At 38.2% G+C, this 17,450-nt stretch overlaps 1 protein-coding gene across 3 annotated transcripts in view; it reads left to right on the top strand.

Annotated features, from left to right (window-relative positions):
- The first annotated feature begins 1,093 nt into the window (after positions 1–1,093).
- LOC109430398 (protein Skeletor, isoforms B/C) overlaps positions 1,094–17,450 on the top strand; it is a 73,246-nt gene continuing 56,889 nt past the window's right edge. Inside the window, exons 1-2 of one of the 3 annotated variants that reach the window (XM_029867122.2) lie at positions 1,094–2,067; positions 2,161–2,320. In XM_029867122.2, coding sequence (XP_029722982.2) covers positions 2,272–2,320 — 49 coding nt within the window. In that variant the 5' untranslated portion in view covers positions 1,094–2,067; positions 2,161–2,271. Of the gene's footprint in view, positions 2,068–2,157; positions 2,321–17,450 lie in introns of all 3 variants that reach the window. The other 2 variants (XM_029867125.2, XM_029867124.2) reach the window with 2 other exon arrangements.

Raw genomic sequence — 17,450 nt, forward strand, 5'->3', positions numbered from 1 at the left:
TTCCAGATGTTTCAGGCGGTGTCAGGGGTTTTTCAGCGGAGTTTCAGGAGTGTTCCGGGGGGCATCAAGGGATTAAGATTTTTTTTTCTCAGGGAGTTTCAGGGGCGTTCCAGGGGTATTCCAAGGGTGTTCTTGGGGTCTCTGGAAGTCTCAAAGACATTCTAGGATGTTTAGGGGCGTTTTGAGGGATTTGAATGGGTATCAGGGATGTTCCAGAATATCAATGGCACTCCTGGGATGTTCTTGAAGTCTTCAAGAGTCCTCTAGCGGGACTCCAAGAGAAATTTGAGGTGCATTCCAGGGGGGTTTGAGTGGGTTATACGACCTTATGGTTTCAGGGGTGTTCTGGGAGGTTCCGAGAACGTTCTAGGTAGTTTCAGGGCGTTCCAGGGGACTGCAAGGAGCTTCTGGGGTGTAAAGTGTAAATTTCTTGAAATGAAAAAGTAAGGAGTTACAAACATGACGTCTTGGACAAAGTTATTAAAAATAATATTACCCAGAAAATTTGTGGGGACAATAACGATTAAGACACGGACACATTCAATGCTTTCAGTGAGCTATTCGCTCATTGAAAGAAGCGCGACACTAGACAACGGATTAGCATGCAACGCCCAGTGGCACAACCGAAAACTGTTCCTAACAGCTGCCGGCAATTTTGTTCCTGGAGAAAAAAAAAACATCATATAACTGTTAACATCACTTTAAGGGAATTGATCATTTTGCCTAATAAGCTAAACGTTTTTGGAAGACACCATGACGCTAAACGGCTTTGTGGAAATTTTGACATCAGTGTATAAATTACTATCAGTGAATTTTAAAAACAAATGTTAATTGTTCCCTCACCTGAACCATAATATAGACCATAGAGCAGTGGGTGCTTGAATACCCAAAAATTTGCGCATTATCAGCAGAAGTCGTGCCTACAATGTTTTCTTCGAACGGTCGACTGCAGTGTTTATTTGTTTTTACTCTACCAAGATAATTACGTGATTTATAATCATATTTTGTTTTTATTTTCGTACACAAGAACAAGTTTCAAGTTTTTTTTAGATTCTACTGTTAGCTCACTTTTTATTGTCAATTCTCTTTTCACAGGCTAAAGAAGACTACTTCCGAAACAGATCTTACATCATACCTACCTTGCTTGGTGATGCCGCAACCAGTCACGGCCATCATCAAACTCGACATTTATGGCTAAATAAAAGCAGAAACCGATTGTGGCGTTTTTTTCTGCATTTTATCCCATCTTCTATCTCTCTCGACCATCCCCGGCAGAACCGTAAAAATACAACAACCACAAGACTACTTTTCCCTCACTACTGCTTGGTAAGGTCACGACCAATTGCTTCTTCTTGATTGATCATGCTTGGGGGGTCTTATCGCGGAGTGCATATCATCATGCTGAAGGCGCTCGCAGCTAGAACTCCGCCACAGTCCTAGATCGCAAGCGACGAACCCCATCAATCTCATAATAAACCGAAGATCGCTGCTGGAGCTGGAGGCTGTGCCGCCTCTCTGGTGAAACTTTCCGAACACTCGTTCGCGATCGGAGCTTTTTTGCGCTGTCGATCCGAGCCCAAAACGATCGGAGCCCGCGCTGTGCGCTTGGTTGGGGCTCCCTGGATGGTGCAGCGGACTACCGGAGTGTACATATTTTCCCGCAACCCAGCGGTTGGATTTAGTCTGTTGTGAGCTTTCGAACGGTGCGGATCATCTCTCTTGGCCTTTGGGGATCCAGTCGTGGCTGGACCTGGGCCGTTGTCGTTGTCTCAGCATATTTGTGAAGTGAGCAAAAGGAGTAGTGTGTTGGACAGTGGGGGGCGCGCGGAAAGGAAGAAATTCAAACGGGACTTGAAGGCCCCAAGGAAGGTCTTCTATGTAAATGATTTTCAATCGCTAGGTGCCCGGACGGACGATTGGAGGCAAACTAGTGCGTGACAAATCGTGACACAGACAAGATCTGCGGGGAAAAAGGTTCCATTTGAGCACGGTTGGGGTGTGTGGATTGGTGCTATTTAGTGCTCTATGACCAGAAGGGTCAACGATTGCGCGGGCATTCGATCGAAAGTGAGATTCTGGATTTGAGGTTTCACCGTGAAAGTCGGGCTTGAAAAGTGACAGTGGTGCTATTTTTCTTTTTTTCTCTCTACTCGGGAGTAGGTTTGTGTAGAAGTCCAAGTTGGACACGGAGTCGCCATCGGTGGTGCAGTGCAGTGAAGTGAAGAAGGAAAGAAGAACTGGAGTAGGACGGAGCAGCTCAAAACCGTTAAGATGCTGTCCGGACGAGGGTTTACCGTCGTGGCTGGAGCACTTGCGATATGTAAGTTGAATATGATTAGACTCTTTGGTTTAGACGAAAAACTATGATGTGCTGAGATGTTGTTGGTTGATTGCTAAGAGATTTGAATGGAATGGTGTCATTGAAAAAAAAAAGATTCCGAGGATTTATTTAGGTCATCATTAACAGTAACTAAGCATGCTGAGCAGATGATTGTGCAAGATATGAATAGTAAAAACGAAAAGTCATCCATATTGGAAGGAAATGGAACGACATGTGGTACTATAGCATGAACAGTATGCTTTTTCTTTTACAATCCAAATTTTGTATATGCATATGAAAGTTCTAAGCTACAAAATGTACGTAGCTATATAAAAAAAATATGGAAGTATAGTCATAGTAGATGCCTTAGTTTTGGTATGTTGGCCATTCATCCATAACTATACTATGACTGTGCTTAGATTTACAGCCATTCGCTATGTAAATCGGTATCAACTAGGGTGATAACGAAAATAAAAATACTAATAAAAATGAAATTTGGCGTGTCTGAGTTGAATTTATGTTTAGATTCAACTGCTTGAGCTGTTGCTCATAAGCTATAGAAGCATTGCATTGAAGTGACTGAAGTCTGCATAAAAACAAAGGATATCAGTGTAAAAAAGGAAAAATACGTGGTATAACTTGGTAATATGTACAATCACACATATTTCCAACGGAACCGGTTAGAAGTCATTCAACCCGGCACGGAGAAAATGTTGTTTGACCTATTTTTGTAATAAATTAAAAATCTAAAATTTTTCATCAACATAGAAAAGATTGGATCCCTGGGAAGACACGGTGTGCCAGTGTTTTCTCAAGATTCAAAACATTATTCTTCTTGTATGTTTTTCTTAAGATTGCATCTGGTGAAGACTTTGTTTAAGCTATAAGTGCTTTATATTGTGTAGCGCATTATTGTTTATGGTTATTTGTTTGTTTTCAGTCTTTTAGAAATCTTTAAGAAAGCTCCACAATAAATAATAAATTTGTGACAAAAAGGAAATTTGTCACAAACTCTCACTTGTAGATCTCGTAAAATACATTGTTTATATTTTCTCAGAAGCTTAAAATAGCCTGAAATTCTGGTAGATATATTGAACTATAACAAATCATGATCAAATTTTCTTTAGAATACGGTATTTTCTGGAAAATTTTAGGAATTCTTCCATTTTGAAGCACATTGTAATTCGCAAACATTATGAGTTAACATTCTAAAGTAATAATTATTATTATAATTATTATAATTATAATAATTATAATTATTTTAATTGGCCGGGGTTCTGCTAAACCGAACTAAACGCCAAAAATTTTATTCCAAAAAAAATTAAGCTTAAAGTTCAACCACTCATAAATAAACAACAGCTAAGATTATTTGAAACTTTACCACACACATGTAACTTACAAGCCTTTATTAACCATCAGAGACTAAGAATACATGTAAATTATTTGAAATCATTGATATAATTACATTTAATTTTTCAGTACTTCGCACTCAGTTCACTCTGGCTGAACAAAATATGGAATATAGTTTATAGTTCAGTGTGGCTGACTGTGTTTATTTGTTTCATAGAAAACCATTCGGATTGTAAAAAAACTCTATTTTTTCATCGTCTATGAAGTTGAAATCGATATCACTCACAATCCTTTACATGAATCAGAGAGGACGCGTATAGTATGGTAGCACGGAGATCTCAAAATAGTTTGAAATATGAACGGCGGGAGCCGTCCCAGCTCAGCCCTTCTCATCTATGTTTTTTTTATGGGCGGTGCATGTGCAGGCACAGAGAAAGAGTGATTATGTAAAATGATATCCTTGCATGTGGTAAGAGATGTGAAAGTGGAGCGAAATTTATACTGGTCGAAGAAAACCATGAAAATGATCTGCCAAAGTAAACTAAGGCAATTTTTTTTTCGAAAATATTGAAGAGATTCGAACTTGGATCCTTTAAGCGATAATCAAGCACGTTACCTCTAGGTCATTTTACCTAGCTGGAGTTCAGTCGTTAAGTCAGAATCAAGTTCTAAACATATTTCTCTAGCATGGTTTTCGTGAAAATGCCATTTTTCGATCAGCCAAAGCGAACCAAGTGTTTGATTTTTTTCAAGCTTTTTTATTCTTATTAGCCTTGTTGTTCAATGACGGCTTCTGTGTTAAATTATCAGTACGAGGTGTGTCGACATAACGCAGGTATTTAAAACCAGTTGATTTTTGTATCGTTGAGAATACATAGATTCTAGAATGCAGTGGATTTGGTTCGGTCTGGCTGAATGTGATTTGGAAAAATGGCGATCAGCGCCATAGAAACATAATTGTATACTCCAACATCCGTATTTCTAATAACGTGTTCAATTCTCTAACAGATTGTTACTATGAGTCGGTTGGCAGTTAGAAATTTGACAGCGAAGAGTAGAACTTGAAATGTTCTTCATCTACACCAACATTTAAAACATTTCACTGATTCGGGTCGGGGTTCTCCTAAACCGAACCAAAGACCATTTTTTGGAAAAATGAGTTTTCTTAACCATTGGATGAAGAATATGATGATCTACCTTCAGTGTAAAAATCCAGTAATTCTTACAGCTCTTCGTGGAGTAAATTCCCAATTTCTGTTTGCCAGACCATACAAACAATGAAATTGCACCCAGCCAGAGTGAACTGTAAACCATTTCATAGAATCAGTGAAATATTTTAATGATGAACATTTCAAGTTTTCCTCATCACTGTCAGATTTCCAACTTCTAACCGACTCATAGTAACAATCTGTGAGAGAATTGAACACGTAATTAGTTAGAAACACGGGTGTTGTAGGATCTAATAATTATATGTCGATGAACCTGATCGCCGTTTTTCCAAATCACATTCAGCCAGAGTGAACCAAATCCACTGCATTTAAGAATTAATTTATTCTCAACAATTCAAAAATCAACTAGTTTTGAATACCTGCACTATGTTGATACACCTTATACTGATACTTTAATATAGGAGCCGTCATTGAACAACAAGGATAATAAGAATAATAAAGATTGAAAAAAATCAAACACTTGGTTCGCTTTGGCTGATCGAAAAATGGCGTTTTCACGAAAACCATCTTTTAGAAGAATGTTTAGAACTTGATTCTGACTTAACGACTGACCTTCAGCAGCTAGGTAAAACGACCTAGAGGTAACGCGCTTGGTTATCACTCAAATGATCCAAGTTCGAATCTCTTTCTTATTTTTGAAATTTGTTTTGTCTTAGTTCACTTTGGCAGAACATTTTCATGGTTTTCTTCAACCAGCATAAATTTGAAGTACACAAATTGCTCCACTTTAACATCTCTTACCTCAGGACATGCAAGGACATCATTTGACATAATCACTCTTGCTCTGTGCCTGCACAATGCATGGCCTATAAAAAAAAAAACATGGGTGGCAATTGCTGAGCTGGGAGGGCTTCCGCCGTACATATTTCAAATTATTTTGAGACCTCCGTGCTACTGATACGCGTCCTCTCTGATTCATGTTAAGGATTGTGAGTGATATTTACTTCAACTTCAGACGATGAAAAATCGAGATTTTTTTCACAATCCGACTGGTTTTCTCTGAAACAAATGAACACAGTCAGCCACACTGAACTGTTTACCATATTCCAATGTTTTTGTTCAGCCAGAGTGAACTGAGTGCAAAGTACTGAGAGATCAAATATAATTATAACAATGATTTCAAACATTTTACATGTATTCTTCATCTCTGATGGTTAATAAAGGCTTGTAAGTTACAAGTGTGCGAAAAAGTTTCAAATTATCTTAGCTGTTGTTTATTTGTGACTTGTTGAACTTCAAACTTAATTAAATATCTCGGAATAAACTTTTTGGCGCTTAGTTCGGTTTAGCAGAACCCCGGCCAATTATTATAATTATAACCTTTCAATGATCCATATACTCAAGTGTTATTCGTATTATCAAGCTTGTAAAAATCCACTTGTTTTGGTATCTTTTCAACATGCTTAAACTTGCGATTGGTGTATGCAGTAACATGTAAACATCGAATCATTTTTTTTTTGCTTTTCTTCATGTAATCAGTCTTGTCTATGATTTATTTTGAAACAACTCGCTAACCTGTTTGTTTGTTATCATAAGGTTACATCAAAACTTTTGCATAACAATAATTTGTTGCAGAAGACAAAATTCTTGCGCTTTTTCGGTCATACAAAAGTCACGGAACATGTTGCCGCATCTTTATTCCATGACAGGAAAATGTTATGGAGAAGTACGACAAGCTTTTCTATAACAAGGTGTGTTGCTTGGGTTTGTTACCAGTTGGGATAAAGAGTAATCGCAGCGCCTTTTTTTTTTGTTGCTTGTTTTGTGCTTCTTTTATCCGGCAATTCTTTTAACTGAGAACTACTTGAAAGTGATTGAAACAAGAAATGGTTACGGTATACTAAAGTATAACAAAAGTAGCTTATTCCCATTTGATTGAAAACGCTTACCGTAAGCCGGGGTGAAATTGATCAATCGGGAACTACATTTGAATTCCATTCTAGCATTTTTTAACGTCGTTCTGATCATAAAATTCTTATCTCATTCAGTTCATGGAACCCTAAAGATAAGTGGGGACTTTTTAGTTCTTAGAAAAGGTTAGTCTTACATTACTTTTTAAAGGTTTTTAGATGTGTTTATTTCTTTGAACCGCTGGTAGTAAACAATCGATTGCCATTATTATTACCTGTAAAGTTTTAGTGTCAACATTTTTATGGTACCTTTATTGTGATGTAATGTAGCAACTCTAGACAATAATCAATTATTAAACTGGTAGGTTTTGTTTAAAAATAATTTAATGTGGCCGAAATCGCTTATATCATAGGAAATTACCTTTCTTCAGGCGTTCAAGTGTCAATTCCAAAAGTTAATTTAGATTTTTGACAGCCGAATTCACAAGTTTGATGCGTTATTCGTGTTCAGAAGGTCAAAACTAAGTGAAAAGTTACTTTTGAGTTTGAACTGGTGTTTAATTGTATGCTGATCAATTTCATCCCAAAGTGGTATTTTCAATTTTTTTGGTATTGAAGTTAAGGTACACCGGGACAAGTTGAAACGGGTGGGGCAAAATGAAACGCGAAGTTTTGAAATAGATTTCAATAAATTTTGGAAATTTATCCTTCGTTAAAAGTTTGTTGGAATCAAAACTATGTGTTATGGCAATCAAATTGTTGAACATCATTGAACAACATCACTTAAACCCGCTGTTTCATCTTGCCCCACCCGTTTCAACTTGCCCCGGTGTACCTTACTTAATGTTAAAATTTGTTGAACCATCAAAAGTTGTTTCAAAGTGATAAATTTGAAATCGGTTTACGGTAGCATATTTTCGCCGATGGAACCGATATTATAAATGGCAAGAACAAATTTCATATATGAGGCATATGGTTTTATAAGAAGTTACCAGTCATTGTTTACCAATGCTTATATACCCTTTTCAAATGTTGCTCCAGTATTATCAAGTTTTATGTGCCACAATTTTGATTCCAGAACCAGTAAAAAGCGGTTATTTCCCTACATATAACAGGTTGTATCAAAAATTTCATGAATTATGTTCCAATTTTCAAAATCATGAAGTTCGACATGTTGCAATCCAGGTTGCAGAACCTCTCAAAAAAGTGGCCATTTTTCTGAGGGCATCAAGTACCGTAATCCGGGGTCAAATTGATCACTTTGAAACAACTTTTGCAGATAACATGAGTGCCTGTTCAAATGTTGCCAAAAGAATATCTGTAAAACCAGTACCCTGTGGTCCATGGAACCATGTGACAGAATTTTGTTCAACAAATTAAAACTTCAAGTTAAATAACTCCAAATATCAAAATATTGGAAAAGCCACTTTGGGGCGAAATTGATCAGTTTACAATTAAGCATCGATTGAAAAGGAAAATTTCCTTCTCCGCTTAATTTTGCTCTTCTAAAACCGAATGACGCGTCTAAAATCTTATAACTAGTGAATTTAATACTTTAAATGCAAAATTAAATTTTGAAATTTCCCTTTAAACGCCTAAAGGTAGGCAATTTCACATGAAATAAATGATTTTTTTCACAATAAATGACTATTTCCTCATAAAATGAACTTTTTATAACTATTTCATGCTCTGATTAGCTGCATAACATCCCAACCAAGGCTCCACAAAAATGTTAAAACAGATAATTCACGGGAAGTCTTATTAGCAATTGATTGTTTTGTAGCAATGATTTCAGATAAATGAAAAATACATTGCAAATTCCTTGAAAAAATTAGACAAAACTTACTTTTTTCTCAAAAATTAAAAGTCTACACTCATCTCTAGACATCTACGAATCAGATGACGTAAAAAGTTTAAGATTATTACGACGCTTAAGAGTTCCTAGTATGAAATTACAATGTAGTACGCGAGTGATCAATTTCACCCCGCTGATCAATTTGACCTCGGTTTACGGTATCCGGAACATCCACAGAAATGGTCGATGTATCCGAATCGTAGGTTTCGGATTTTCGGTGTTCAATTTTTGAACAGTCTCCGATATTATCAAACTCATTGCAAAAAAAAACAAGCACGACCACGAATTGTTTCATCATCGGAACTTCTACTTTCGGGGTGAAATTGATCAATTAGTGAAATGACTATTGCAAGCTGAACTATTTTTTTTTTTCAATTGAATTTGAGATCCTAGAATGTGAAAAGCATTGCAAAACTCTTACAAGTTTACTAAAAGTTTCACTATTTTAGTTTAACTGTAAAATTCGTAGCCATGAACTCAATTCCACAAACTAGAAGGATTTTGTATTCAACTGCTAAAGTTTTACGAATTTCGGTTGAGAAACGGCTGAGAGCCGTGATTTTGATGTTTTGAAATTGGTTGCGAGTCAGACACAACCAGAGTTTAAAATATTAGGTAATAGTGTCTTCGGTGGAGTTGTTCATATCAATGTGAATATTATATTTAAATGATCTTCAGTTAGATTTTTTTTTTGTTATATGGTGTCGCAGTATACTGCCTCCATTCGCATAACAGTACTATGTGAATGGAAAAAACCCAGCAAGGATGGGACTTTCATGCGAATAGGATCAGTATAATTGATTTGGTTTTATGTATATCTCAGCCCAGTAAGAAGATACAATTTTGATGTTTTCTGCAAATATGTTTATCGAGTTAAAGTTAGTCCGGTGATGTTATTGGTAAAAAATCTTTCCAACAGGTAGGGATAAAAAAAAAAAAAACAACTTTAATTCAATTCAGTAAAGAAATATAAAGATGACGTCTTCTGCAAATCCGTTCAAGGATATAAGAGCCAATAAAATACCGCACTTGATGATACTGATGTAATTTACACTATGGATATCTTGGTATAAATTATAAAGATATAGAAATTTATATTTGAAAATATTCACCAATTCCCCCTGGGCTTGGATTATATCTTTCAGGAAGCTTTGATTTCAGGTATGTGGTCGATGTGCTTTGCAGTAATGAATGGAATAGCTGAATGTATAATCAATGACAAGCAATTCTGTAAAAATCAGATCTTCAAGTCATCGTCATCTGATATAGTTATACTGATCATGATGCTGCATAGTATATCGAACATTTGTCGAAGTCATTTATGTGCCGGGAAAATATAATTCCAAGTTGGTGAGAATATTACAAACTGAGGGAGGGTAATAGGCCCAGTCAGACCCCTGAATGGGCAATGTGGGTTAGTGTATGGGAATGCCATTGAAGGTTTGTAATATTCTCCGAGGCTTTCGAAATCCAACAGGGCGCGTCCCCGGGTTGCGGAGAGGGGGAAAAGGGAGATTTTTCGCATTTGTACTGTAATCAGCCAATGTGATATTATCTCCTATGGTGTTGTAGTGCGAATGAATGACCTCATTGTATGGGAATTCGAACCTTGTAATGTATTGTTTATTAACTTCAATTTTCTAAGCTTGATAAGGTTTTGAAGACAAGCATGAGATGAGAGAATTGCCTAATAGGAAAGTCACATCAGCAAAGCTTTTACATATGCAAATGCTATCCATGGGGTCATGTCTAACATTTAATATGTAAGCAAAGACTGGTTCTTACCTAGCAGGGGTACTACAAGACCACGCAGACAATTCGATTAAGGGCTTAATTGGGGATAATATATTTTCCAAAACTGAAGGAACATTTTTTCTGGGTGACTGGGGAGTCGGAGAGGGTGGAAGTTTTCGTTTGTTATAATTGACAGAATAAACAATCGGGCGTTTTTTCTTTCTATGACTTGCTTGGCATTTTGAGGATTATTGCTTTTTTGGTTTTGGTAGGTATGCGATTCACTATTGAGCCCTAAAATTATTTTGCATCTGAATAGCATTGATATTGTCAAGTCTGTACCAACACCCTAATCCCTCACCAAAATACCCTTTTCCTATCCCATGGCGTTTATGTGGTCAGCAAAGACTATTCAGCCATTACCCCTCCTTATCATCGGCTTTGGACTGACTTGCGCCCTCATTGCCCCACCAAATGCTGCAAAATGTAAATGAAATGAAAATATTCAAAAATTCCTCCCGATAATTCTTCATTGTTTTCGCCTAAAATTCCATCCTGGTTCCATCTAATGATTTCTCCTGAGAATTATTTCAGGAATTCCTTCCAGAATTGCACTGAATTTTTGCTGGGATCTCTTCAAGTATTCTTCTTAGGATTCCCAGGATTCTATCTTCCCGGATGCTCCAAGTAGTCTTAAAGGGTTTCCAGCAGAGATTTTTTCGGTGACTTTTACAGAATTCATGAAGACATCCGTCAATCTGCCAGGGATTCTTCTCGGGATTTGTTCATTGATTTCCAATGGGATCTCTTTTTTTCAATTCTCCTGAAATTAGTTTTTTAATGTCTCCTGAGTTTCCATCAAGGATTCTTTGTAGTATTTCTTTAGAGAATTTTTCCAGGACTTCATAGATAGATTTTTTCAGCGATTCCTATCGAAATTCTCTCTGGGTTTTTATCCATTAATTCCCAAGTATTAGAGATTTTTCTCGGGCTTCCTTTGATAATATTTTAGGCATTTTATCAAGCATTTCTCACAGGATTCATACCGGGATTCTTTTGAGGATATCTCCCAGAAATCTTTCCGAGTTTGTGGACGTATTGTTCGCGAAATTCCATCAGATATCCTCCCTGGGTTTTCTCCCAGGCTTCCTTTATTGATTCAGGGATTCCTTCCGGCTTTTTTCAAGGCATTTCTCCCGAGGTTCATTTAGCAAAACGATTTTTTCAATGATGTCTTTCAATATTATACAAAGGATTTCCCGGGTTTCTCTAGACATTTATTTAAATTTTTTTCGAACATCTTTTATGGATTTCTTCCTGTGCTTCTTTTGGCGGGAATTCTTCAGCAAATTTACTCAGGAATCTTTCGTTATTCATTCTTGAGCTTTTTTTGGGAATTCTCAATGATACTGTCAAAAACTTCTACAGATGCTCTTTCTGTTTTTTTTTTTGGTAGTTCCTCCCGGGAGTTCTTCAGAAATTCCTTCTGTGATTTTATTATTGCCCAACAATCATTTTTGCTGTATAAGAGTGGAACAAATCAATCTCAAGCAAACTTCAGTCTTAGAAACTGCTGTTAAGCCAGTTCTATTTAATTTATTTATTTCACTATGCCTCCAGCAAATGCTGCACAGACTGATTCTTAAAAACTATCACATTCATTCTTGAGATTTTTTTGGGAATTCTCAATGATACTGTCAAAAACTTCTACAGATGCTCTTTCTGTTTTTTTTTTTGGTAGTTCCTCCCGGGAGTTCTTCAGAAATTCCTTCTGTGATTTTATTATTGCCCAACAATCATTTTTGCTGTATAAGAGTGGAACAAATCAATCTCAAGCAAACTTCAGTCTTAGAAACTGCTGTTAAGCCAGTTCTATTTAATTTATTTATTTCACTATGCCTCCAGCAAATGCTGCACAGACTGATTCTTAAAAACTATCACAGGTCCTTAATAGCTATTTTATATGTATTCCTAGACATCCCAAAGTCATACACGTCGAAAACTTCATTGAAGTGTTGGCAGCAGCGACTGAAAGGATTGTTCTGCCCGTAGAGTGTTCTGCGAAACGGTAGAGCGAGGAAACCTCTGTTTCTTAACCGGCGACACGGTGCATGGATGTTAATGTCGGCTAGCAATGATGAGCAGTCAGTCTTACCAGATAAAATGTCGTATATCAGCAATCTTTGGAGCATTACACGGCGACTTGTCAATGGTTGAAGATTAATGAGCTTGCACCTGTCTTCACAAGGAGGCAGCCTCAGAGGGTCATTCCAAGGAAGTTTTCTTAAGGCGTACCTTAGAAACGACCGTTGAACACGTTCGATGCGTTCAGAGTGCGTTGCGTGGTATGGTGACCAAACTTGAACGGCGTACTCTAGAATACTGCGGGCGAGCGTACAGCAGAGGGTCTTCAAGGTATATACATTATTGAACTCTTGCGTATTGCGCTTTATGAATCCTAATGTGGCAAATGTTTTGGCTATCGTCGTCAATATGTGCTTAGCAAACGTCAATTTTTTGTCGAAAATCACTCCCAAGTCTTTGATCCATTCCACTTGTTCAAGGGGAGAACCATTCAGTTCGTATTACTTGGGTGGTTTTTCTCAAGATTCTTTAATGGACGTTTTTTTTGCGGAATTTTTGTTTTCCAGCTATATTTCGGAGTTTTATTTTCTATAATTCCTTGAGGGATTTCTTCAGAATTCTGTTGAGGATTTCTCCAGAAAGAATCTCTGAAATTCCATTAGAAATTGCTCCCGGGATTCCTTGAGGGATATTTTTCGGTATTCTACCGGGGATTTCATAATTTATTCCTCTTGGGATTTCTGCCGGGATTGTTTCACAGCTTTTCTTCCAAGAATTCATCCCAGGATACTTCATTAATTTTTCTCGGGATTCCTTTATGAATTTGTCCCAGATTTCTTTTAGAGATTCCTTTCAAAGTTCCTTCGGGAATACTTTCAAAGATTCCTGTATAAAAGTGAAAGCATAAGAGCAAAATATGATACATTTTTAGATGGATAGACACTTCTGTTGTAATGTTAACCAACAGTCCTTTTTTATTCTCTTTGATCAGTTATCATCTCCTGTTTAGAGTTGTGAGGTTAACGCAACTGAAGGTCACCATAGTACAAAAGTTATTCGAATGAGTGTGATCAGTTATATAGGTACCTTTTAATTTCGCCCTGTTATGATTATCCTTTGTCAGATACGCGTATTTTGACTACCACTTGTAATCTTTGGGCAGATTTAAAGGTACATAGCTGAATACACTCATTTGAAGAAAGTATTCTGCTTAGAGGGTTGGAAAAATCGCTACATAATAAAAGTTGCGTTGAAGTTGAACTTGACAGATTTGAAACTTCAGTGAAAAAATAGAAAAAAAAGCAAGCTGCAAACCAACTAACGTACAAACATTCGATACCACATGGCTCTATCTACTCTGTCGCATCCAGCGCATACGCGCACGCAGTTCCAGTTCCTGAGCAAAGGAATTCCACAAATAAACCCGATAGAAATGCGAAAAATATGGGTCAAATTTTCCTTTCGTTTTGGACTGCTGCTGCTGCTGCTGCTGCTCATCAACCGTAGACGATGGCTGCGGCCACGCTACTCACACCATGACGGGCAATCGCCGTGATGCTCCGTGCTGAATCGCGATAAGTTCGGGGTTGTAGCTGGATGGCCCGTAAAGAGGAAAGAAGAGGCGATAATAGCCCACAAAAGTTAAAGCAGAAAATTGATGTTTTATTCAAATTTTCTGGAGCTGTTCATTATCGGAGTTTGCGGAGCACGCGTGAGGGCAGTAGCTTTCGAAAAGCAAAAGTAAGAGAAATGCTGACGGTTGCTTCCATATGGATGGAGTCACTAGTTCGTCACTAATTGGGATGTTTTGGGACAAATTTCACCACTACGATTTAATTCAAACAAAAAGTTAGGAGAGCATGTGGCCATACTATATACATTTACCACCGTCTGGAAGCGCGTCTAGCAATGGGGAGAGATGTGATGGCTGTGATGATAAAATCATAAGCGAGAAGAAGAAAAACCCGAGACAGAGTGAGGAACCGATAATGATCCCCCAGCCGGTCTACCAGTTTCCGTCCGATGATCGGTCTACTATTGAAAGCAGAAGAGATAAAAAAAAGTTGACTTAACCTCGATTGGCGTTGATTGGTAGTTTAACGCGAACGGGGAGTGCGTGTTTCGATGTATGTAGCTCACATTCGGTAAGGAGGTTGTCTTTCGAGCATAAAAAGTACTTCATAAACCATGGGTTGCAGCAACACATTCAGCATTGAATTTGCCTAAATAGGTCAGCAAAGTGTGGATAACAAATATCTAAAATGTTGGACTCTATGATAGAAGGAGAACTTTGTGGATCACTTTCATTAAAGTTTCGAAATCGGATTAATTCCCTTAATGATGATGTACATTTCATGGTAGCCCAGAAAAGGTCTAGTGGCTACCGCTTCTGATTCATATGCAGAAGGTCCTGGGTTCAATCCCTGGCCCGTCCCTTTCCTTCAACTTTGTATCTTTCTATCCACTTTCTCTATACTCTCCTCCCTTACATACACAATTCTTGTATATTCATATGTTAATAGTCATCGCTTGAACCAGAAACGGTTGAAAAGTCGTTTCCCTTCCTTCCATCTTTCACACATTGAAGATGTCTGGTAATCCCTTTGACGACCTTGCTTTCGAAATCTAACATCAAAAAATACCTCAAGCAGGCCTCAAGAGACTTCTCAAGAGACTCAAGAGACTCAAGAGACAAGTTAAGGCGTCAGGTGAAAAGCTACCAAGCGGTACCCGAAAGATGATAATTGTGCAGCGTAAAAGGTGATAAAGAAGCAGGAATGAAGGAGAGCAGGTGCCAAGCCCGAGAAGGACGACGCACTCGTCATCACGACCAACCATTCTAAGTACAGTTTCTTACCGATTTTGGCAACACGAGATGAATTTTATGTTGCCAAATTGGGGTGTTGCCAAAATCGGTAATTTTTTTTTGTGGATTATTTTCAACTTTAATACGTCAATTTGGCTTATATTTTAAATATGGACTATTCACAAGTTATAAAACGATCCCTGTAGGTGACGTTCATAAATTACGTCATGATTTGTAAAATTGTTGATTTTGGAAAATTTAATGAATTTTGATTATTTTTAAAAAGAGTAAGGCTAAAATATAAATACATTTACAAATACAAACGATTAGTCGGTACAAATTTTTGGTCAAAATTTTTTGTTGCCAAAATCGGTAAAAAATTGTTGCCAAAATCGGGTGTTGCCAAAATCGGTAAGAAATTGTTGCCAAAATCGGGTGTTGCCAAAATCGGGATGGAAATGTTGCCAAAAACGGGTGTTGCCAAAATCGGGAGTAGACAAAAACGGGTGTTGCCAAAATCGGTAAGAAACTGTACTCGGAAGTCTTGAAAGTGATAAGGTGCGATCTTTATAGCGATTAAGTTGCCGCGGGAAGAACATCCTGGTAGCATTGCTGTCGTAGCATCGGTCTACTGGATTCGATCCGAGTCGCGGTTGGAAAGGGGTCCCTGTAAAGGCCTCTGCTCAGCTGTTAGAACTACTACTACCTTGGTGGATTCCTCAAAGCGAGTGATCAATGTTCTTTTCTGCAGGTTACGCAGCCAACCTTGAGGATGAGATTTGCACTAGCCGCTCTTTGAAGCTGGTGGTTCCGAAGAGACGGAGGGTTTGGCGACCATGGGAATGTGTTTAGTGGGCCGAGGAGAGAGTAGTCCTGGCTTTTACTTATAACACAAGACGGTCCTTAACCCAATATTATCTGGGCCTCCCGTTCAGATGTCTAAAATCCGTGCTCAATAGCTAGGTTTAAGCGCCATTCGGCGACTGAGATGGTAAACTGTAATCAACATCCAGAAGATAATATTTTACGTGAGCTTCCACCCATTATCATATGAATGTCAGATTTGATTTCAACAAAAGACGTGCAACATCCCTCAATTTTGGCAGATAGGTGCAGATAGCCTTTTCTGAGGTTGATTAATCTCCGCGACAAAAGCCCGTTCCGAAAGGCCGGTCTTTTACTAACATGCGACATCGTCCAAGTCAACTTTATTGGTACAATTCACCCCGGTGGCAACGGCGCCGCGGTGGAAGGTGCAGTCAGACCAAACCAGTTTGACCGGCGGCACCAGCAGCAGCGCTTGTCGAGGCGCATCGAACATCGATAAGTTGCCAGAAGAATCTTTTACGATTCGCGCACGGCCTACACGATAACTATAAAATCGCTGCGCTGCTGTTGGTTGTTGGTCCGCGAGAAAAAGTGATTTGTCAAAAGGTTAAACCCCGCTGCTCTCGCATGGGTTGGCTTACTTTGCTGCTAGTGACAAGACCTGTTGGGCAACTGCAGTGGCAAGTGAATGGTCATCAACCATTCGGATGATGCATTTGGTATTTACCGTGTGAATATTTTGCATTTTCAGCAAGCTTTTGCTATTTGCCTGAGGGCTGCGGACTGAAATTTGACAGCAGCCAGGCTGCTGCCAAACCTCCAAAATGATCAGAGTGTGCCTGGATACAAGTTCGGTTTGCTCAGTCACGCTAAAACAAGTGAAACATTAAATGACACACAAACTTTCCCATCAGATACGAAAATGTTTTTCTAACGTTTATCTGTATGAACATTATGTGTAAAAATTGCCCAATGTTTGCAAATTATTCTTCCAAGCCCATGCAGGACCAAATCAGCTAAATGTATATGTTTGATTGTAACTTTTGCTCTTATTCATCTGTTTAAACTTTGTGTGGAGTAGTTTATGCGTGCAGTTTGAAATAAATCTCCATAGAGATAAGCAACTCAACAACGGGGAGCACTGGAAGAAAACGTACGTGCTCATATTGAATGACCGAAATAGTTGAGTCCGCACACCTCAGCTATTTGCTATTTGAAAGTAAAAGTTGATAGTTGCTGACAAAGTGAAATTATCGTATGAGCTTCTTTCGGTAGAGCACCACAGCACACCGTTTGAGGCGGTTTCATCCGACAGTGTTCGTCAATTAATTTCCATATGTCGCATCAGTGCGGTTGTTCAGACAAACCCTAGGACAAACCTGTTAAATTCTAA

Source organism: Aedes albopictus, chromosome 1 (genome assembly GCF_035046485.1).
Source record: "Aedes albopictus strain Foshan chromosome 1, AalbF5, whole genome shotgun sequence".
Classification (NCBI taxonomy): Eukaryota; Metazoa; Arthropoda; class Insecta; order Diptera; family Culicidae; genus Aedes; species Aedes albopictus.